Source organism: Aspergillus heteromorphus, assembly GCF_003184545.1.
Source record: "Aspergillus heteromorphus CBS 117.55 chromosome Unknown BO70scaffold_8, whole genome shotgun sequence".
Classification (NCBI taxonomy): domain Eukaryota; kingdom Fungi; phylum Ascomycota; class Eurotiomycetes; order Eurotiales; family Aspergillaceae; genus Aspergillus; species Aspergillus heteromorphus.
In genome coordinates, this window is record NW_020290413.1 from 745623 (window position 1) to 765814 (window position 20192).

The window sequence follows — 20192 nt, forward strand, 5'->3', positions numbered from 1 at the left end:
AGGGCTGCCGTCGCTTTCTCCACTCCCCGCTTATTCTTTCTTCTACAACAACGGGTCCCGATGGCACACAACTATACATTTCTTTCGCGGAACTCGCGCGGAACACTAATACAACTCATGCTCGTACCAAAAACGAAGCTACTTTCAAGCTCTGGTCATCAGTCCATGAAAAAAAAAAAAAAAAAAACGCCGTACAATCCTGCTCACGTCGTGACATCTAATGCAGGGACAGAAGAGGTTGAGGTCGTGGGAGGAAGAAAGAAAGGAAAGGAAAGGGAACAGGAGATTATGTGTAAATAAGGATGCTGGAGGGTAATCATGCGTCGAGCAGTCATGCGTCTCTTTCTTCTTGTTTTAGTATTTGCCCTTCAGCGATTGTAGACGCCGGCAGCTCTTGAGCTCCATCGCCCTCGCCTCCTTCATCTTCTCTACGTCCGGGAAGAACCAGCCCTGGGCTTCCTGCATCATGCGATCGCGGTGGTGCGATTCGTTGTCACATTCGTACCGGAGTTTCGCCACGTAGTCCACCTCCACTCGTTGGTCCAGTTGGCGGAATTTCCGTGAGCTGTAGTCGTCCACGTCGCCCGGGTTGATATAGTAGTCTATGTTCAGCTTCGGCGTCGTCCGGTGCATCGTGTGCGGGGGGACGGCGGCGTCAAATCTGTACGAAGGGCCAGCAGGAGTCGAGGAACCGGAGAAGAGTGACGAGAGCCAAGGGAGCACGAAGAGGAGGATAAGGGGGAGAAGCTGCTGGAAAGTCGCCCACGTAGACGGCGCAGGTTCCGACTGGGCGTTGGCTTCGCGTGGCCTTCTCCGAGGGCGAGCGCCTCCGAACTGATGAACTCGGAATCCGGGGCCTCCTCCCATGTTGAACATAAATTGGGGACCGCCTAAGCGCCACTCGTTAGCCAGAACTCCCCCGACTTGCCTCTAAATGGACACAGGAGCAAGAGTAACCATACCGAAAGGACTGAATCCACCACCCATATTGCCCATGCCACCGCCGAAGAACCGCTGGAACAGCTCCTCTGGCGATATCTCCTCCTCGAACATCGGACCCCCAGCACCCGCCGAGCGCGGGAACCCGCCGCCGAATCCGCTGAAGGGCGAAGCACCGCCGCCCGAAGGACCAGCGCTGGGCGTGAACCTACTGTCCGGATCGCCACCAAACCGGTCATACTTGGCCTTCTTGTCGGAATCCGACAAGACCTGGAAGGCGCGAGCGACCACTAGAACCCACGACTGTCAGAGCGTGAAAGAGAAAAGAAAGTCGATGCGCGATTTCCCATCACTCACACTTGAAAGCCTCATCCGCTCCTTCGTAGCCGTTCTTATCGGGGTGCGTCAACAAACTCAATTTGCGATACGCCTTCTTGATCTCGCCATCCGAAGCGCTCTTCTCCAACGACAGGATCTCGTAGAACGCCGTCGTGGAGCATTTCCGTATTCTCAGCACCGCGGCCTTCTGCTCCGGCGTGTATTTCCGATCCTGGTTTCCCTGGTTATGCTCGCGGGACTTCGCTGAGCCTCCAGTGTCTGCCCCGGACGCGGTGGCGGACGGCATGGTGGCAGGACTCTGGTGATGGATGTGTTCTGTTCGACCGACTTCCCCTTAGGTCCGGTTGCTGGGTTTTCTCACTCCTAGTGTGGTTTCGTTTCACCCGAGTCGAGGCTGATGGGCTCGTGACTTTGGCCGTCGGGAGACCGAGGGCGGATGAGCGAGAGGCGACAGATAAAAGATAATAGACGAGCGACGGTCGCGACTGGGTCGGATGGGGGGGGGGCAGCGACGAGGGGACCGCAAAGGCGAAAGGATTGGTGGGGGTTGGCGGCGGCGTACCAACCTCAAGCTGGGGAAGGATAGACAGATTGTTTGACTGATAAACGTGGTGAGTTCTGGAGGTTCGTTGTTGACGCTAAGCCAGTGAGAGAGTGGCTGTCACGGTTAGTCAGGCAAGGTACGGCCGGATACGGGCTTCGACTACTCCAGAGGTGCGGAGTACTCAAGTGCTCTTCTTCCCTGCCCACTCACCCCATCGCCTCCCCATTGTAGGTCCGCCTCGACATGCCTTTTGTCCTTCAGTGGTGCATCGCTAACATATCACCATCTTTTCGCCCTCCAGGCTTGGAATCATCGCAGTCATGGCTGGTTCGGACTCCCCGATAGAACAGACGGAAAAGTCTCTAGTGCAGAAAGCTAGAGCATGGGGTGGTAAGTCATTGGCCAACTTCAGTTGACCTCGGGCCTATAGCCCTTGGGTTTCTCAACAGTCCATCTGGGAGCCTGTCGCTAATAAGCACACCCTTGGTCTACAACAGAGAGCTCGTTTCCGCCCACCCTCCTCGCGTCCCTCATCACCGGGCTGCATGGGCGCCCATTCCAGGCGCTTCCGATGCTGTTCCCTCCGATCCTGCTATTCACAAGTTATGCAAATCTCCAGGGGTTCAAGACCGAGACTGCCGGTATCAGCGCAGCGTGGTCGGGGCTGTATCTGTTGCTCGCGAACCGGCGCAAACAGGTGTTTAAGAATAAATGGGGCCCGGGGGGCATTGTCCGCGGCGCGGCCATGGGTCTTTCCTTCGTCAACCTGGTCTGTGGCGGTCTAGCTTACACGCTGGGGAAGAGAGATGAGGAGGAAGACTAAACGTAAAATGCATGCCCTGGTTCGGGCAGTACGATTATGCAGGGTCTTCCGGGTTCATGTACATCATGTACGATATTAGCTAAAAGTGGGATAGGCGTTGTTTTGGGTATGGTGTTTTGGTTCCCTTGAAACGGCGATATCCGTCGAGTAAGACTCGACGGATGCGCTCTTAAATAAGTCATCTATTTGTGTACACTCTATATCAAATCCTGGGCAGCTGGTTGTTGAGTCCTGGCGGATCGTCACACAGTTGCTGAACATGTCTTAACTTTCGTTGTCATCATGAGTCAATCACTCCGTGTATAGCCGCTCAGCTAGAATCATCTCCCGGACACTGGGAGGGACCAGCCATTCGAGATCCTGCGGCTTCTTTACGGCGGCTTCCCGGGCCCGGGTTGAGCTTACTGAAGGCGCTCCCGGCTTCTTGCCTTCGACAAGCTGGATGCGCTGAGCCCATTCCCTTTTTCCACCCACGCTGTCTTGACTTCCCTGCGCCAAGCCCTGAAGGAAGGCCTCTTGCTCATCTCTGGTGCCCCAGTCACTATCCGGGCGCATGGTGACCCTCAACCGATGCTGGGAGAGAAAGGGCCCCAGGGGCTGGAGGGTCAGCTCCGGCGGGTAGTACTTCGGGTTGAAGATACGAATCAACGTATCGTAGCCCGTCAGATGTACCTGTTCAACGGAGCCTGGGTATATACCGGCGCGTTCGATCTCCGCGGCCTTGTCCACAAAGTACGGTTTCTTTGTGACGCCTATGTCGATCACGGGAAGGGTTGAGGGATCTGGTGCAGACACGCTAGTCCGCAAAGACGAGAGGAAATCCCGAGCAAACATCTCCATCATCGCCAGGCGGTCCTCAAACGAGGCCGGCTTGGACGGCTTGTCCGCATTCTGCGTTGCAAGCAGTAGCAGCAGGCGTGCGGGCTTACTGGAATCTTCTAGGATAGCGGAGGTCGCAATCCTGTTGTGGGCCAGAGTCGGCGGGTTGAAAGACGAGTCGAGAACGTACAGCACATCGGTAGTTGGAGGGGGCTCGCGACGATCGGAAGGGACGGAGGCCAGAACCTCGAGAGTCCGGGTCGAGGCAATGAAGCGTTTCAATGCCGAAGCGTACTTCTCCCGCAGCGAGTGGAAGGCGGGGCTCGCCATGATCTCGCTTGGAAATGATGTGTCAACACAGCGCAGTCGGACAACTCACAGAAATGGAATTGATAGATAGATAGATAGATAGATAGATAGAGTGAAGTGTACGACGGACGTTGCTGGACTCAGCCCAGTCACGTCAGAGGCAGCAAGCCGAGGTGGGGTTGCGGGCGGGAAGGCTGGAAGCATCCATGGATGTCGCTCTATTGGAAGGTCGGCGGAGGGACGAAGACCCTTTGGCGCGGGTGGCTGCAGGGCCCGGATTTCAACGCCCTTTCTCGGCGTATTACCAGAAAGTACTCGACTCGTACTGACTGACTGACCTCCCACACGGCAGAGATTTCCCGCCGATATTAATGCTTTATCGCCTCGAGACTGAGAGACATGTGGCGGTCTGTGAGCTTCCTTCGATATGATTGTAGCAATTAGATTAAACCCGGGATGATCACAATCAGGGACCCGACCATCTGCCGGGGCACCGTTGGCCGGAAAGTACGGAGTACTCAAAATTTGCCTGGTCAATCGAGCCATCGCCATGATCAGGGCCTCCTTGGAAAGCTCCAGGTGAAAACTCGAAAAATGGAATGTGCCCGCGGTGTTCTCGGTACGAGCCGCTTACTCCGTTGGTGCTGCTGTGCAATCCCGAATGCTGACGGTGGAGTTATGTATCGATAGGGTTACTGTCTTGGCTAATCTGGTAGCCAGAGGTCCAGACTGATGCAAGATGCACGATGCACCCTGCCATCCACGGTGCGACGGTATGAGATATCAGCCGTCGATATATCGGTTCTCCCCAAGAATAGATACACGCGGGATGAAGTTGTCGCATCTAACCCTCCTCGAGCTTCTCTGGATCCGGAGCAAGCTGGAGCGAATAGCGATGCTACTAACCAGAACCACGTACCAAGAACCGAAGACGATCATCTCCTAGTGTGAACTGTGAAAGGGTCGGCGGTGCTCAGAACCAGGCAGCCGAATATCTTAGCCCTCATCTGCGTGAAACGCTGGCGGCAGTCAGTCCCGGGATTCAATCAGGGTCGCGACAGGTTCGTCGGGCTCGGCCAATCTCGCGCGCCAAACAAATATCGCATTGCCAGCCGCGTCGACATTGGTTTGCTGCCAGCGCCAGCCTGCCAGCAATCAGTCGGCCTGGTACGATGTGCTCTGGACGAAAATCGCCGTTGTCTAGACCCGAGTGTCTGGTCTCGGGTCTCCACTTGGGGAGCACCAAGCATCGAGGCCTCACGATCATCGTCGTGTTGATTTCCTAGATCAACAGTGTCAGTGCTTCCGGCGGCGCCTTTCACAGGAGGGAGCCTCTTCTCGGAGATCTCCCCCTATTGCTGTTCGCTTAGAGGCTGTTGCTGTTGGAGATGTGAGGTGATCTCGGTTACACGAGGTCTCAAACTATAACCACCGTGAGGGCTAGGCCAAAGCTAGATGGCTGCACGTTCCAAGCCCATGCATGCATCAGACTCAACGTGGGAAGAATGACTGAATGAGCTCCCCGACTGAGGTGATCCGATTGTGATCCGATTCGGCGCGTCTAACCGCCCTGGCCAGGATGAGGATAGAGCTTCGATCCTTCGAGACTCGAGGAGAAGGGCTAGGAAGGCTAGGAATTCCCCCCTTTTCCCTGCGCTACGGCATAGCACCTACGTAGGCTGGGATACGTGGATGAGAATGTCATCTCCGCACGATTCAATATTGAATCCACCGTGGATTGTTGATTAACGAACCCACAGTAAATTACGGTATTGTGGTAATTGCACCATCGGCCCATTTCTGAGGTTGAGTTGAGGGAACATATGATATACCCGTTCCATGGATGTGCGGGTTTGAGGCAGGATGGATCTTCCGGATCAGGGGGGGGGGATTGTTTACTCGTAGATAGCTCTTTGAGTCCTGTAACTGTACTCGCCATCTATCCAGCAGGAGCAGGAGCAGGAGCAGGAGCAGAAGGGGGCGGTTACTGTGGCAAGTCAACTCGCTGGAAAATCCTGCTGGAGGAGTCGAGTTGGGGACGGTGTTCTATTGTGTACTAGCAAACGGCGAGGGCTGCTAACAAGTAGTAACAAAGAAAAAACCACCCACCAACACCGTGCGGTGACTGCGGTCAGGCACGATGAGATTAAGCCGGGGGAGGGGGGCCAATCAGGGGAAGCGATGACAGGATGAAACGGGGCCTCATCTCTGGGACAGCTAATCCGCGTGCGGTTCCTGCGCCGGGCCCCACCTGGACCTGAGGAAATTAAAATTAAGATCAATATCAGGAGGAGGGCGGCCAGCGCTGATTTGATGGCGGCTATCAGAGCGTGCACGCCCGACACCACCTCGTTCGGGGAGATGAGACAGCTAGTCTGCTAGTCACCGAATCACAACGGCCCATCGGAGCATTAGCGTGCGAGAATCCTGGATGCAGGCCTGTATGTATGCCTGGATACCACCTGTATGCCACCTGTACGCCGCCCGTATGCGCTATCCACCGTTGGAGGCGGTATGGTGCCTGGTAAGTGCCTGGTAAGCCGCGTTCCCGCTGTACTACTATAGGTATCCAGATTTAATCAAAACATATTAGCGGCGGCCTCTCCTTTCCCACCCCCCCCGAGCCCCCAGGCCGCTTGACTCTTTAAACTCCTTCGTTCTCTTCCCGGACTGCGTCCGTCAGACTGCTACATTCTCTTCTCAACTTCTCTCTGTGCCAGAGACGTTGTTGCTGCCTTCCTTCTTACATCCAGTCGCTCTTTAAACCCGCAGCTTTAAGCTTGCACGCTCTTGCGAATCGATTTCGCATCACTCTCTTTGAGTCTCTCCCCCCGCAGTCTCTACCCTCACCACCACTACCACCACCACCACCAAAATCGTCAGCTTCCGCTCCTCCATCCCCCACAATGCAGCTCACCACCAAGGTCTCCGTTGCCCTCCTGGGTGCCTTCGCCGCTGTCGGCGAGGCCAACAACCACGGCTTCCACGCGCGTAACCTCAACTTCCACCCCAATGGCTACAGCAACGAGACCGTGTCGACCTCCTACGTGTCTGTGTACCCGACTCCCCTGAAGTCCAGCCCGGCCGTGGCCCCCGTTGCTGCCAGCTCCGTCCCCCACATCCAGCCTGCTGGCTCCTCGTCCGCTGCTGTCTTCCCCTCGTCCGCTGCCGTGTCGTCCGCTGCTCCCTTCGCCTCGTCCGCGGTCACCTCGGCCCCCGTGCCCCTCAGCACCGGCGTGTACAGCAGTGCCTCCGCCCCCATCTCCGCCGCCGCCTCTGCGGCTGGCACCGGTGGCGAGTCGGTCTCCACTGAGTACGAGACTGTCACCTCCACCAAGGATGTCACTCTCACCTACACCCTGGGTACTGGTGCCTCCAAGACCGTTGTCACCACCACTATCCACCGGACCGTGACTGACGTTGAGACCGTCTACGTGGTATGTGATACCGGAAGCCTCTGGACACGCGAATGAAAGACTGACCTGATCGAACAGACCCCCTCGGCCTCTGCGTCCTCCACTGCCCAGGACACCACGGTCACCTCGACCTCCACGGCCTACGCGACCTACACCCTGTTCGCCGTCCCGTCCTCCTCTGGCGCCGCTAGCTCCGGCTCTGTTGTTTCCGCCAGCGCCAGCCACGGCGACAGCTGCGCTCCCGTGACCGTCACTGTCCACGACACCGTCACTGTGGTATGTTTCCGCTGCACATTCCTGACTATAGACCCCCGTCACTGACACATTCCAGACCGCCACCCCCACCGCTGCCTCCACCCCTGACAGCATCGTCAAGATCGCCGAAGTCAGCTCCGAGTCCAGCGCCGCGGCTGAGGCCACCACCCAGGCCGAGACCACCACCCAGGCCGAGACCACCACCGTGGCCCAGTCCACCCAGAGCAAGCCCACCCTGGTGCCCTCTGCCCCTTCGGCCACAGCAACGGCACCTTCCCTCACGCCAGCGGCATCGCTCGTCCCACTGGCTTCCAGACCAGCAGCAAGGCCCCCGCGTTCCCCTCTCACTTCCGTCGTGTCTAGAGCAGTGACGGCACCCGGGTCTCGCGCTTGACGCCACGCCTGTATTGAGATTCCCTTTCGTGGCGGAAAGCACGCTGGCATTGTACCTATGAGAGGATTATCCTGTTTTTGCTTCTGGTACAAACTTGACATTTAACTTGGACACTTCTTTCCACCTAGACATTTATCTTCACTTCACACACGCTCGAGCAAGGGGTTTCCCTTCCCCCCCCTCTCTGTCAGAGTTCTTCTTTCTTCACTTCTTTCGGGACCCTTCAGGGTCCTGCCGCTTAACGAACAAAGCTTTTTTTCCCTTTTTATCACTTTTTTTTTTTTTTTTTCACGAATCTTCCTTTCCTCATCGGACATGGATCTCAGTGTTCTGGCCGGCGCGAGCGGGAGACCTCTGGCAGAACCAGTGTGATAGCGAGGGCGTTCCCCGGATTCCATCGGCAATACTGTACATTTGATTTGTTAATTTGTTATATTTGAAGTAGATAGTGGTTTCATGTCAGAAGTTGATGACCTTGATACGAGAGCGAATTTATTATCGTTATCATCAGCAATCCTCTTTCTCGACATTGTAGTGGGTCGACATTATCTTGTAGCCTCCCACTAATACTTTATCTGTCTGTCCATGTGCAATAGTAATATTAATATACTCCGTACCTCCCCGCCACAATATATAGTACTACATATATATCATCATTATATTACTATATTACCACCTAGGCCCTCCATGCCATGAACTAGACCTCAGTCTAGTAGTAGTCTAGACAAGCCCGCTGCTCCCTGCAAACCCTCTCCCGCATGGCCTGCCACTCCACCCAAGTGACCCCCTGCAGTAGACAATCCGCCAGATCATCCAGCTTCCCGATATCAAGTTCTCCCGCTCTCTCCCTCTCTCCCTGCTCTTCATCCAGCTGCAGCTCCATCTCCGTCTTTGTCTTTGTCTTTTTCTTTTTCTTGCCTTTCTCTTTCTCCTTCCCTTCCTTATTATTCCCTGGAGTAGTCACTCCCACAGCCCCAGACATACTTTTCCCCTCCCACTTCCCCAGAAACGCATCCACCCAGCACTTGAGATCCGCATCTTCTCCAATCGACACCCTTCCTCCAACACCATCACCACCATCACCACCACCTGCATCCCGATTCCGATCCCTCGACCGACTCAGCCACTCCCCTACCAGCCCAGTCTTCATCTTCTTCCCGTCTCTCGCTGTCTTTCTCCTCGCCTTGTCCTTGCCCTTACCCTTCTCCTTCTCCTTCTCATTCTCATTCACATTCACACTCCCCTCAACCCCCTCCTCCCCTCCACGTCCAGTTTCTCTTTCCTTTTCCTCAAGCCAAAACCGACTAACCCTCCCCGGCTCCACCCCCCAAACCCTCGGCCCCAGCTGCCCCTGCCCCTGCCTCAAACCACCAGCGCCACCCGCACCAGCAGAAACAGAAACAGACCCAACCCCCGATCCCGATCCCGATCCCGATCCCAATCCCAAAATAGAAGCACGTTCTCTCTCCCTCCCCACCGCATACAAAACAGCATACAACATCCCCTCGAACACCCCGACGCGGATCGTCCACTCCTGCACGGCCGTGGCCCCGCCCGTCCGGAACCGCTGCCGCTCGATCAGCACGTGCGTGGGGCGGTAGGTGGCTAGGAGGGTGGTGATGAGGGTGTAGGCGTGGCGGGCGTAGATGGGGGGGGAGAAGTCGAATTTTTCTTTTTCTTTCGTGGGGGTCTCTTTCGATTTCGCTTTAGCTTTCGATTTGGCTTTCGTGAGTGTGGTGGGAGTGATATTCAGGAATTCATCCTCCATGTCAGGAATGGCGATTCGACGCCAGGCGTTGAGGGTGATTTTTGGTTGGGTGGGAGGGGCAGCAGTATAAGCAGCAGTAGCAGTAGCAGTGTCCTCGACTTCACATGTTGTTTCTCCTTTCTCTCCCTTTCTACCCTTGGAGGTAGATCCAGATGGAGCAGGAGATCTAGATCTAGATCTAGATCCAGACATAGTAGCAGAAGAAGAAGAAGAAGAAGAAGAAGAAGAAGAAAAAGCGGAAGAAGAAGAAGAAGAAGAAGTAGGAGGAGAAGAAGAAACAAGCAAATGCGCAAACGCCAAATTGCGAATCCCCATATCGATACTCAGAATACTCATCTCTTCTTCTTCTTTTCCTTCCTTCTTCAGACTCTTCCTATCCCCATTTCCATTGGGATTGCCATCCCCATTAGCAACACCACCATCCCTCACAAAAACACACTCGGGAAGTTCTCTCTCCAACCGCGCAATCAGCACCGGCTTGGTCCCGGAGATCTGGATCCCGGTTCTCTGGGCGAGATGGTGCAATTGTTTGGATTTGAGGGTGTGGAGGAAGGGGTATTGGCTGTTACTGCTGTTACCACTGCTACTGTTGCCGTCGCTACCACTGCTGCTGGTGGTAGTGGTAGTGCTAGTGGTGATGCGGTTAATTGATTTGGCAGTTCCGATTGACTTGGGAGCTTTGACAGTTTTCAGTGTCTTGAGTGGTCTGATGGTTTTGGTTTTGGTTATGGTTTGGATCCCTTTGAGGGGCGGGGTGAGGCGCATTCTTTCTTTCTTTCTTTCTTTCTTTCCTTCCTTCTTTCTTTCCTTCTTTCTTAGTTCCCCTTTGCGCTGTTCTTATTCTTGCTATAATTATTGTTCCTGTTATTTTGAGGTATGATCCTGATCTTGATCCTGATCTTGATAGTAGTATTATCGTTATAAAAAGGATAACACTGACTACCCAGAGGTAATCCCCATTCCCATTCCCAACTGAACCACAGAATGACGACTTAGTAGGTTGGTTGCCTTGCCAGTTTAATCCAGATGATAGATGTTGTTATTGCAAAGACATAATAATATGGTGCAGTGGGTGGTGGTGGTGGTGGTGGTAGAGTGGGTGGTACTCCAGAATGAGGTTGGAGTTACACAACTTCCAACTGGGGTTGAGTTATATCATATATCCGGTAAGTAACTTAAGTACTACTTACTTAGTCCGTATCCATCCGTTGTGAAGTGATCTATCTGCCTTGGTGAGTGGAGTGGAGTGGATGGTTAAGTTGCTGATGGGTGGTTAGTTAACTAACTAATTGGCTTACATAAGTCTCTCCCTCCCTTCCTTGGCCTGTCCACGTCCAGAACTATCTACTATAGTAGTTACTATGTATACTATAACCATCAATAATAAACATTTCCAAAAATATATTGTCTATCATAGAACATCCCCATACTCCTAATACAATAATGAATCAGACACAACCAAGTAAAGTCCTTATCCCATACTCATTAATTAAATTATAATTAATCATCGCATTGAAGTTGGAAGTTTGAACATCGCCAGCGCAGTGCCGCACAGTAAGCTCTCAGTAAGCTGCAAGTAGGCAGTACAACCTCCAGCATCAGTAGCAGTCACATCGCTCTCTATCCTGCACTGCTCCCCAATCCCAACACCAATTCAATTGCCATTAAGCAAGTCAAGTCAAGTATATATGATATGCCCATTCCCACCATGTGGACGCCGTGACCTGTCTGTGATCGACCCATTATGCAACACGCTGAACTGCAATCAGAACGTAAAAAAAAAAAAGACAGAAAGAAAAAACTCCACCCAGCGCCATCCTTCCCCCCTGCCAGTCAGATGGTTCCCCGTCACAAATACACGGACATGGACGGACGGTTCGAAGCCATTTTCCAGAATCGCAACAAAAAAAAGCAAGCAAGCATTCTAAAAAGTCGACGAGCGTGCCACGTCATGATGGGCTACAGCCCGCGGCGGCGGCGGACTGAGGATCGCCACGTCACTCGGTGACACGCTCTCGCGCACGTATAGAATCGGCGCCCAAACCTTCCAGTGTAGCACGCCCATGTGCGCCAGGCGCATGGAGATCCGCTCGACGTCATAGTGCTGTTGCGACATGGGCGCCTGCGGATAGTTTCGCTGCGACTCGCAGATCGCCAGCGGCGACATGTTCAGGTACCGTTTGGCCGTCGCGCACGTCGCCGCAAGCAGCTTCTCGCGCAGCGAACTCTGGAAGTACTGGAACAGCCCCGACTCGTTCGACAGGTGCCACTCCAGCGCCGTCTCGATCGGCGCGATCACCTCGTCCGACACCGTCGCCTCCCGGCAGCACGCGGCACACGCGAACCGCGCGATCTCCAGCGCAATGCACCGCACGTTCTTCAGCCACACGGGCGACCCACGCGCGCACTCGTCGCTCTCCTCCATCAGGGACCCGATCCGCGTGCGGAAGGTCGCGTACGTTTGCGCGGGCGCCGACAGGTATCGTTTCTGCGCGTTGATGTACGACTCGAAGATGAACCAGCATATGTCGAGGTTGATCAGGTTCTGCAGACACGACCGCAGCTGCCACAACCGGTCGGAGTCGAACACAAAGGTCTCGGGGAAGGCGTCGGGGGTGTGGAATTGCAGCAGGAAGTCGGACACTCCGCGGAACAGGAGCGAGATGGGCCAGAAGCCCTCCGTCGGCGTGGGCTTCTCCAGGCGGCGCAGTTCTCGCTCGCGCACCTCCAGATACCACCGGCGCGACGACTCGACGCGGAAGTTGTCCCGGTCGATCTTGCCGCGGAAATACTCCTGGAGAAAGGGCACCGTGTCTTCGATCAGCAGCACGCGGAATGCGCGGATTTGGTGGTTGGCAACGTCCTACATGGTGCGGTTAGTTTTTTCCCCTTTCCAAATGCGAATCCGATGAGGCTGTCCCCCAATCCAATTCCTTACCAGTTTCATCGCTTCGAGAATGGAGAATAGCGTTTGAAGCCCGCCCACAATCTCGATGGGATTCTGTAGTTCCGACCCCGATCGGATCTGCTCGACCATCTGATCCGCCCATTCGTCGCGCATGGGCGCGCAATGCGTCTTCAGCAGCGTCGCCAGCCAGGTCGCCACCCCCACCATGTCCAGCACCCCCTTCTGGATCTGCTGCATCAGGAGCGTCACTTCGAGGTTCTGCACCACGCCCGGGTGATCGCGCTCCGGCACCAACGTTTTCAGGACGTCTTGCAGGGTCTCGAACATGGCGGGAAGGCGAGGCTCGAATGACTGCTGTGGGACACTGGGGGCACTCTCCCCGAGATGGCTCCTTTCGTGTTTTGCGCCGACCGCGTAGATGGCGATTTCAACCGCCATGGCCTCCCAGTAGTCCGCCGCCTCCTTGCGTTTCCGCCGGCCCTTTTCGCCGTCCAGGTCGGGCTTGAAATGCAGGTCGCGATCGAAGTTGGCATCCATCCGAAGATTGATGTTGCTCATGATGCAGGGCAGGTCCAGTTCGCTGAGCGTGCTCTTCGTGACCGGCGGGTACCGTTTGGCCGCCAGTAGCAGCCGGTGCTCTCTCGGGCTGAGGTCCAAGGCCTCGGGGACGTTCATCGCCTGCGGGGAGGGCACAAGAGGCCGGGCTGCGGCGTGGATGGACGGCGACACCGTCGGGGGAGCGTCTTCCTGGTAGGGAAAGTGCGCCGGCGGACGTCGCTGGCGCGCATGCGCATGGGTGGGATCTTGGCTGGGGTTCGCATCGCGGCGGTGGTCCAGGGAATCGTTCTTCGGGGAGTCCTTCGCATGGCCGCCGGCTCCGTAGGCCTCCAGGGGGCATTCCGGGCTGTCGTCCTGCTTGCCCGGCGTGTCCCGCCGGGCCTCCTTCGTCTTTTGAAGGTCCATCTCCATCCGATCGTGCTGATGCCCGGCAGGGTGATTCAGAGGAAGAGACGGAAGGCGAGAGGAGCTGGGGGTGAATCAGAGGGAGTCTGGGGTAGGCTGGGTGGAAATGGTGGTGGTGACTGCGACTAGATCGTGGGGGGTCACGGGCATTTCCTGGGTGATGGACGCAAGGCACCGCAGCCCTATACGGAGTACCAGACGGCGGGTCGAGTTGGGATCCCTTCCCAGCAGCCCTTCTATCAGTCCTTGCCTGCGGTCGACAGGATCCAAGGCGAGGGAGCGAGAAATAGTACGCACCTGATGTTAGTCAACGCCGGCGATCGCCTGTGTCGATCATAAAACGGGCAATCGTGGGCGCCGGACTTGTCAAAATAGTGTTTCGATAGTAGTAATGCCCTAGGGGGACTTTTGCTTTTTTTGGGGGGGAGGGGGGGATGTCCCTTGTGTGTAGATTCCCTGTTTTTCTCTGCCTTTCTTTCTCCACCACGACAGGTATGCCAGCACGAAGGGGACCGACAGGGCTCAGATGAAACAGGGTCTGTGTGGTGAGTGTGGTGACGGAGGAGGGAAAGGGAGAAGGTCCAATCCAATGGCTACGCGACAGCAAGAAGGGGCAATGGGCAGGAGCGAGCAAACAAAAGTCGTGGGCAAGAGAGATAGTAGATAGATGGGTTCAATGCCGACAGCAACAAATCGGCGAAATCAGGTTGACAAAGAGACCGGGATGTCAGAGAGTTGGTTGATATAAACCAATGAAGTGGACCAGGTCATGCGGGTTTCAGTATAACGGGCGTTCGGGGACTCAGGAGGATGGATGGACGCAATGACTAAAGCAGGGACACGAGCCAGCAGACCAGACCAGACAGACAGACAGACAGACATACAGCTAGGTAGATGGCCTGACTGACTGATTGACAAAAGACCGACCGACGAACGAACAGAGGATCGGAAGGGAACGAGTTGGAAAAAAAGGAAAAGAGAGGGCCGCGGCATCGCAAAGAAGAGGACCGGTGGACTAGTCAGAGAGGCACAGTCGGACTGCCTTTTGCAGGGGCGCAGGGAAAAGTGAGGCTGATCTAATCTAGACGCTTGCAGCAGCTACGAACTTTCCGGGTTGCTGTTTCGCAGCTGGGAACGGGCTCCGACGAAAGGGAATTTCGAAAACGTTTGGGGGGTTTCGCATGATAGATGATGATGACGTGGGATGCTTGGAGAGAGACGGGCACTGTTTCGGTAGCGTGGGATATTCTGCCTTTCTGCCTTTCTGCCTTCCTTCCTTCCTTCCTTTCTTCTTCTTTCTTCTTCCTGGACCCTCATAGTAACATTCCTTCCTTGGGAAACTGCTGCTGTGTGGGCAGGCAGGCGGATTGCTCGGCCGCGCCCCCAGCAGCATTCCTCAGGTACTTACCGTGTGCGATCTCAAGCCCGGGCGTGTACCGGCTTTCAATGCTGCTACCCGGCATTAGACCCAGCCAGTCTGTCTGTCTGTCTTTAGCTTTCGCCTTCCATCATCCATCCCGTCAATTCTCCTTGGTCAGGTTGTTCTTCCCCCCGGGAACCCGGTGGACAGGATGGCAGATCATCGAAAAAGAAAGGAAATAATTTAGGTGGGTGTGCATCAGGGCAGACCCGGACGGAGTATATACTACTATACATGCAAGACAGGGCATTCGGTGTATTCACTACTACAGTATTCACTCTGAATAATGTGCAGCAGCAGATGATGATGATGATGCAGCCTGCCGTCCCCGGTGTTCAGATCAGTTTGGGTCACGGATCCATCTTGTTCCGGCCTGGCCCAGGGAGGACCTAGATAGGTACCCAGTACCCCTAGGTATCATATTTGCTTTTTCCCCTGGCCCAAATAAAAGGAGAACAGGGCAAAGCAGGGGGGGTTCAATAGGCATTCCAAGTTCGCAATGCGGACTCCCTCCTCCGTACACGGTGCTGCTGCTGCTGCTGCACTCCGGACGGGAGGTTGCAATGATCCTGGCTGGCCCTTCCAACCGTTTTCCGAACTGCGTCATTCGCATCGTCGTGTTTTCGTAAAGTTGGCCCCCTCTCCGACAGCTCCGGGATATAACTCTGTCTAGACTTTAGATAGACTCTCGAGCCCAGACATCCATTTCCCGCTTCGATTATCTAACAGTATTTCTTTCCCTTCCTTTCCAGCTTCCCCGAATCTGGCAACGGCGCCAGGCCATTGTCATGCCATCGAAAGATCAAGGCTGGCCTCGTGTACGGAGGAGATACAGGTAGATAGTAGATAGTTAGATGGTAAGCGGTGGTTAGCCTGTCCCCTGTCCGTCGTCCCCTGTCAGGTACAAAGCGGATTGTCCGTCCCTTGAGGCGGCGCCCGCAATTGCTCCCCGTCGGCTTGTTTGCGCTCGATACTTCTGGATAATCCTCCCTCCCTCCCTCCCTCCCTCCAAACTTAATGCTAGCCATAGGACTCATCATTTATGTACTTCGTGTTATCATGTATAGGATTGCCGGCGATAGTCCCCCGGCTAGATTCCGCTTTTGTCCACCGACAGGTCAGGATGGATGCGATCGAGGGAGTGAGTTCCTTTGCTCGGTGACCGCCGACGGAAAGGTTGCGCGACAGACGGACCCCCCCCCCCCCTTTTCGCGACGACCGCGGCCCTCCTTCCATACAGTATCTAGTCATGATGGTAGTGGTGGCAACAGGAAGGACAGGTGACCGCGACCTTTTTTTTTCTTTTTTTTTTTTCGTCCTTTCGGGGGTGGGCCATGGGGATGGAAGTCTCCCGATCCACCCGCCCTAGCAGATTGATAGATAAAAACCCCATCAGGAGTCTCGGTCGAAGTGGATCACACGCGTGGTGGCATCGGTAGGCCAGCCCGAGTCAGCGACAGCAATTGGATCCCCCAGCCTTAACGGAGGTCGTATAAAATAATATCAGAATGCGGCCGGGATCCCCCTGCGAGTGGACTCACGCGCGGGATGCGGACTTGACTTGACTAGATACTATCTATCTATTGACCTGGGGCCCTCCGACCGCTCCGTCAGAGTCAAAACTATCGATCGGCATCGCACGATAATTATTTAAGCTCGGCGTCTCCTGGAGAGTGGAATCTTAACCGGTGCCAGGGGTGGATCCCATGTAGATACCGACCGATACACAGGCAGTAGATAGATAGATAGGAGGAAGAAAAATACTTTGTGTCGTCAGTCATGATGTGGCTGCGAAGAAAGGGGCTTGCTTGGAATCAGGAATACACTGGCGAGGGTTTGCGTGCGCTTGGCGCCTCACTTTTAGCAGTGCACTGATCCCAAACGATTAGATGCTACTCCACGCGTGGTCGCCTCATTATTCCGGACCTGGTCGGAGAGGCGGCAATTGGGAAGCCAAGGCGGTTTGCAAGCAATCTGGTATAAAGAGCGGTGTTAGTTCAGACCCATAACTATCCTCATCCCATCCCATCGTCATGCAGGAAGACGCCAGAGGTCTCTCGACCCCCCCGCCACCATTGGCTCCGTCCGGCCCTGGTCCCGGCGGGGCGGGAGGCGAGACAGACCTTCGCCGTGACTCCGTCCGGCTCCCATCAGCCTGCCTTGGGGGACGGCCGGGGACTGGATGAAGCCCGTCAGGGCGGGAGGAATGAGTGGTGGTGATGCCGTGGTGGCTTGAACGACACCGACTTTTCGGTGGGGTTTGGCAGCCGTAGTTGTCATTGAGCCACTGCATTGATCGGTTCCAGGCTAGACCTCGCCCTACCGACTGACAGGCAGCCGTGAAGGCGATGCTGATCCCGGAGGCGACTCGATGATGGATTGAAAGCGAGATGAGTGTCGTGTCTGCTGTTGGGATCGCTATCGTGAGCGATCCCGTGACAGCAGGCCTGCCCGGCCCTAGCCCTGTGCCCTGTGCCCTATGCAGCACCAGGTGTTATGCACCCCTCGATCGAGGTCTCGAGGCATCGATCGTGGGGGGGAGAAGAGGAGATGGCCATTCGCAATCGGCACGGATACTTCTGGTCTCAGATCCGCAATATATCGTGAATTCCAGGAATACAGTCCCTCCAAGATGCAGGAACCGTCGGGGAAAGACCTATACAACGAACGAACGGACCATCACTAGTGCGCTGCTGCTACTAGATAGTAGATACCTACTCCGTACCATGGATGGATGTCAGAACTGACAGGAGATATTGGATCTTGTCCAATCGACGGGGGGGCGATTATCAGCAGCATCAACCCTGGGACTGAATAAGATTTGCTTGCGGGCCGCGTCCAGAGAGCTGCCGATGGAGCATGATTGAACCAGGACTGGTTGGTTACCTTCTGGGACACTATATTGGCTGCTCAGTTTGTGTATAGTATCGATACTCCCCTGATCTTATAGATTCCCATCCGATGGACTTCGCAATCTGCATTTTACACCTCCTCGAAGCGCCATCCATCATCTTCCCCTTCAAGGTATATACATTACCTAACAAGCACGTCTTCATTACCAGGCAGCATCAGCTGCAATCCAACTTTCTCATCTCCAGAACAAACACCTTCATCCGATCGGCGAATTCCATTCTATGCAGCCATAATCCCCCCCTACTTGGTCTCCGCTATAGTCACGATCGGGTCTCCCTCCTTCCATTACCTCTGTTCCATATCCCAGAGTGCTAACATACTAGACCTTCGGAGACCATCCCCGCAAACACCTACAGTAGTATGTACATACATACATACAACAATTTCCTCATCCCCATCCTACCCTCGACCAAACCCCCAACTTCAACCACATCCCCCTTCCTCCCCTTCCCCCGCAGCAGACAATCACAAATCCCATCACATCCCATCCCAATCATCCCAACCTCAACCCCTGCTCACCGACGCAGGACCCAACGGAACCTGCAGCACCACCACGCAGCCAAGCCCAGCCCACGACCACCAACGAAACGAAACCGAGACTCCTATCTACAGCACTCTGTAGTAGATAGTCTGATCCTCGCCCCCCTCCCCTCCTGCATCGGATCTTGTGCAACCTCCACCACGGCAAAAGCCCCCACCTCCCCCTCCCTCCCACCTCATCCAGCCCGCCAGCCGGCCTGCCTGCCTGCCTGCCTGCCTGCTTACCTGCTATCTATCTATCTATCTATCCATCCATCTATCCAGCAGCAAGAAGCAAGACCAGTTTCGATGTGTACGACACCAACCCAACAACGACCGACTGTGTAACCATGCTACCCGCCGCTTCGACCCCCCCCCCCCCCCCTGTTGGTCTAGCTGGCCTGGCTGGCTGGCTCTGTATTTTGGCTGTATTGAGGGGACGTTTACCTTACATACTGCCTATGTATGTTATATTGATTCTGGCCGGCTGGTTAGCTAGTTAGCTGGTTGGTTGGCTGGCCGATTCCATCCCCGGGTGGCAGTGGTCGGAATTGTAATCGCTGCATGGCATGGCATGGCATGGCAGGAGCAGCAGCAGCAGGACATGGCATAGATAACGGGGCGTAGCAAAACCCGAGGAGCTGGGATTTTATTTCTGACTTCTGATGATCCTGTCATGGCTGACTGACTGATTGACTGACTGCCTACTGGTGCTGGTGTTGATGTTGATGTTGATGACTCCGTCCCGCCCTGCCCTGCTAGTTATCCAATCCTTCTTCCTACTAGTAGTACTGACACCCCTTGTATTAATGTATAAATGACTGCATGTCCACACCACCTCCCCTCTTGGAACTACCTACCTACCTACCTACCTACCTACATAGGTAAGAAACAGTACAGAAAAATTCATCATCATCCTATACACGCATGCATGCATGCATGCATCCATCCATCCATCAAGAAGCACTGCAGCCACCACTTACTGTATGCATATTCATATCCAACCCAACATACAATTAACACAGCAGATAATCGAGAGTAATCCTTTTTTTCTCCGCCCAGACTATCAGGTCCAGATCCAGATTGAAATTCAATTATGTATGAACCAGACAGGTAGACAGACAGACGGACGGTAATATATTACCTATTTGCTAAACGTGTGTTTGCAAAGTCACTGCGCGAGGTATCGTGTTTGCTTCATATGCGGGATACGGGATACAATGCCGTACGTGCTTACTAGGTAGTAGGTACTTGAACATGGTATGTCTGTATGTATGTACACGGTCCGGTCTAAAACGTTTGCTTTTTTTTTTCTTTCTTTCTTTCTTTCTTTCCTTCTTTCTTTCTTTCCTTCTTTCCTTCTTTCTTTCTTCCTCCCGGTGGATGAATGTATGTATAGATAAATAAATAATGGATGGTCTTGGCTTTTGCTTTTAATGCAGTCAGTCAAAGGAGATACTACTAGATATTGGCTTGGTATTTATTGAGCATTTTTCCGGTACTTACTATGACTTACATAGGCTACTACTTGGTACAGCATATTGGTTACTAATGATAATACATGGATCAAAAATTTAGAATATCCTATCTATAACAAAGCACACTGAATGATCTTTCAAATTCGCTATTGTCATCATCCATGAGAGAATAGACACGCTATGCAAGATTCCTGAGATGATGAATGAGCGCTGCGCTGCAGCCGTACGCCGTCCCTTCTCAAACCAAACCCAAACGGAGGAAGTCCTTTTTATTCCCTGACTCCCGGTAATCCCGAGTGCAAAAGAAAAGAGAGCGCGATGATGATGATGATGATGATGATGGAAGGAAACCAACAAGATGGGCTGCGTATCTAAATCAAAGGAA

At 54.3% G+C, this 20192-nt stretch overlaps 7 protein-coding genes across 7 annotated transcripts; 3 read left to right on the forward strand and 4 right to left on the reverse strand.

Annotated features, from left to right (window-relative positions):
* Nucleotides 1–64: 64 nt before the first annotated feature.
* Nucleotides 65–1873, reverse strand: BO70DRAFT_360987 (DUF1977-domain-containing protein). Its single transcript, XM_025542935.1, has 3 exons — nucleotides 1297–1873; nucleotides 963–1229; nucleotides 65–890 (listed from the first exon to the last, which is right to left on the reverse strand). The coding sequence occupies exons 1-3, from the start codon at nucleotides 1562–1564 to the stop codon at nucleotides 355–357; spliced, it is 1071 nt and encodes a 356-aa protein (XP_025400722.1). The 5' UTR covers nucleotides 1565–1873; the 3' UTR covers nucleotides 65–354.
* BO70DRAFT_360989 (uncharacterized protein) lies at nucleotides 1824–2874 on the forward strand. Its single transcript, XM_025542936.1, has 3 exons — nucleotides 1824–2049; nucleotides 2124–2212; nucleotides 2320–2874. The coding sequence occupies exons 2-3, from the start codon at nucleotides 2143–2145 to the stop codon at nucleotides 2643–2645; spliced, it is 396 nt and encodes a 131-aa protein (XP_025400723.1). The 5' UTR covers nucleotides 1824–2049; nucleotides 2124–2142; the 3' UTR covers nucleotides 2646–2874.
* On the reverse strand, nucleotides 2795–3922 carry BO70DRAFT_360992 (nicotinate-nicotinamide nucleotide adenylyltransferase). The gene has a single exon (XM_025542937.1). It carries the CDS (start codon nucleotides 3792–3794, stop codon nucleotides 2937–2939), a length of 858 nt encoding a protein of 285 aa, XP_025400724.1. The 5' UTR covers nucleotides 3795–3922; the 3' UTR covers nucleotides 2795–2936.
* Nucleotides 3923–6379: 2457 nt separating this feature from the next.
* On the forward strand, nucleotides 6380–7807 carry BO70DRAFT_428235 (uncharacterized protein; the record flags this gene model as incomplete). Its single annotated transcript, XM_025547952.1, has 4 exons — nucleotides 6380–7210; nucleotides 7268–7465; nucleotides 7521–7657; nucleotides 7708–7807. Exons 1-4 carry the CDS (start codon nucleotides 6680–6682, stop codon nucleotides 7805–7807), a joined length of 966 nt encoding a protein of 321 aa, XP_025400725.1. The 5' UTR covers nucleotides 6380–6679.
* A 668-nt stretch (nucleotides 7808–8475) lies between these two features.
* BO70DRAFT_360994 (uncharacterized protein) lies at nucleotides 8476–8825 on the reverse strand. Its single transcript, XM_025542938.1, has one exon. The coding sequence runs from the start codon at nucleotides 8818–8820 to the stop codon at nucleotides 8548–8550; it is 273 nt and encodes a 90-aa protein (XP_025400726.1). The 5' UTR covers nucleotides 8821–8825; the 3' UTR covers nucleotides 8476–8547.
* Nucleotides 8826–11112: 2287 nt separating this feature from the next.
* Nucleotides 11113–13866, reverse strand: BO70DRAFT_360995 (TCP11 family protein). The gene is made up of 3 exons (XM_025542939.1): nucleotides 13775–13866; nucleotides 12545–13697; nucleotides 11113–12469 (listed from the first exon to the last, which is right to left on the reverse strand). Exons 2-3 carry the CDS (start codon nucleotides 13475–13477, stop codon nucleotides 11531–11533), a joined length of 1872 nt encoding a protein of 623 aa, XP_025400727.1. The 5' UTR covers nucleotides 13478–13697; nucleotides 13775–13866; the 3' UTR covers nucleotides 11113–11530.
* A 701-nt stretch (nucleotides 13867–14567) lies between these two features.
* On the forward strand, nucleotides 14568–15349 carry BO70DRAFT_222416 (uncharacterized protein). Its single transcript, XM_025538736.1, has one exon. It carries the CDS (start codon nucleotides 14666–14668, stop codon nucleotides 15077–15079), a length of 414 nt encoding a protein of 137 aa, XP_025400728.1. The 5' UTR covers nucleotides 14568–14665; the 3' UTR covers nucleotides 15080–15349.
* The last annotated feature ends 4843 nt before the right edge of the window (nucleotides 15350–20192 follow it).

What these genes read in the sequence shown, in the direction of transcription:
- BO70DRAFT_222416 (XM_025538736.1), top strand. Translation starts at nt 14,666, where the DNA reads ATGATGATGACGTGGGATGCTTGGAGAGAGACGGGCACTGTTTCGGTA.
- BO70DRAFT_360995 (XM_025542939.1), bottom strand. Translation starts at nt 13,477, where the DNA reads ATGGACCTTCAAAAGACGAAGGAGGCCCGGCGGGACACGCCGGGCAAG. An exon ending in TTCTCGAAGCGATGAAACTG is followed by an intron (nt 12,470 to 12,544) that starts GTAAGGAATTGG and finishes CGCACCATGTAG; the next exon opens with GACGTTGCCAACCACCAAAT.
- BO70DRAFT_360992 (XM_025542937.1), bottom strand. Translation starts at nt 3,794, where the DNA reads ATGGCGAGCCCCGCCTTCCACTCGCTGCGGGAGAAGTACGCTTCGGCA.
- BO70DRAFT_360989 (XM_025542936.1), top strand. Translation starts at nt 2,143, where the DNA reads ATGGCTGGTTCGGACTCCCCGATAGAACAGACGGAAAAGTCTCTAGTG. An exon ending in GAAAGCTAGAGCATGGGGTG is followed by an intron (nt 2,213 to 2,319) that starts GTAAGTCATTGG and finishes GGTCTACAACAG; the next exon opens with AGAGCTCGTTTCCGCCCACC.
- BO70DRAFT_360994 (XM_025542938.1), bottom strand. Translation starts at nt 8,820, where the DNA reads ATGTCTGGGGCTGTGGGAGTGACTACTCCAGGGAATAATAAGGAAGGG.
- BO70DRAFT_360987 (XM_025542935.1), bottom strand. Translation starts at nt 1,564, where the DNA reads ATGCCGTCCGCCACCGCGTCCGGGGCAGACACTGGAGGCTCAGCGAAG. An exon ending in AGCGGATGAGGCTTTCAAGT is followed by an intron (nt 1,230 to 1,296) that starts GTGAGTGATGGG and finishes CGTGGGTTCTAG; the next exon opens with TGGTCGCTCGCGCCTTCCAG. An exon ending in TGGTGGATTCAGTCCTTTCG is followed by an intron (nt 891 to 962) that starts GTATGGTTACTC and finishes AGTGGCGCTTAG; the next exon opens with GCGGTCCCCAATTTATGTTC.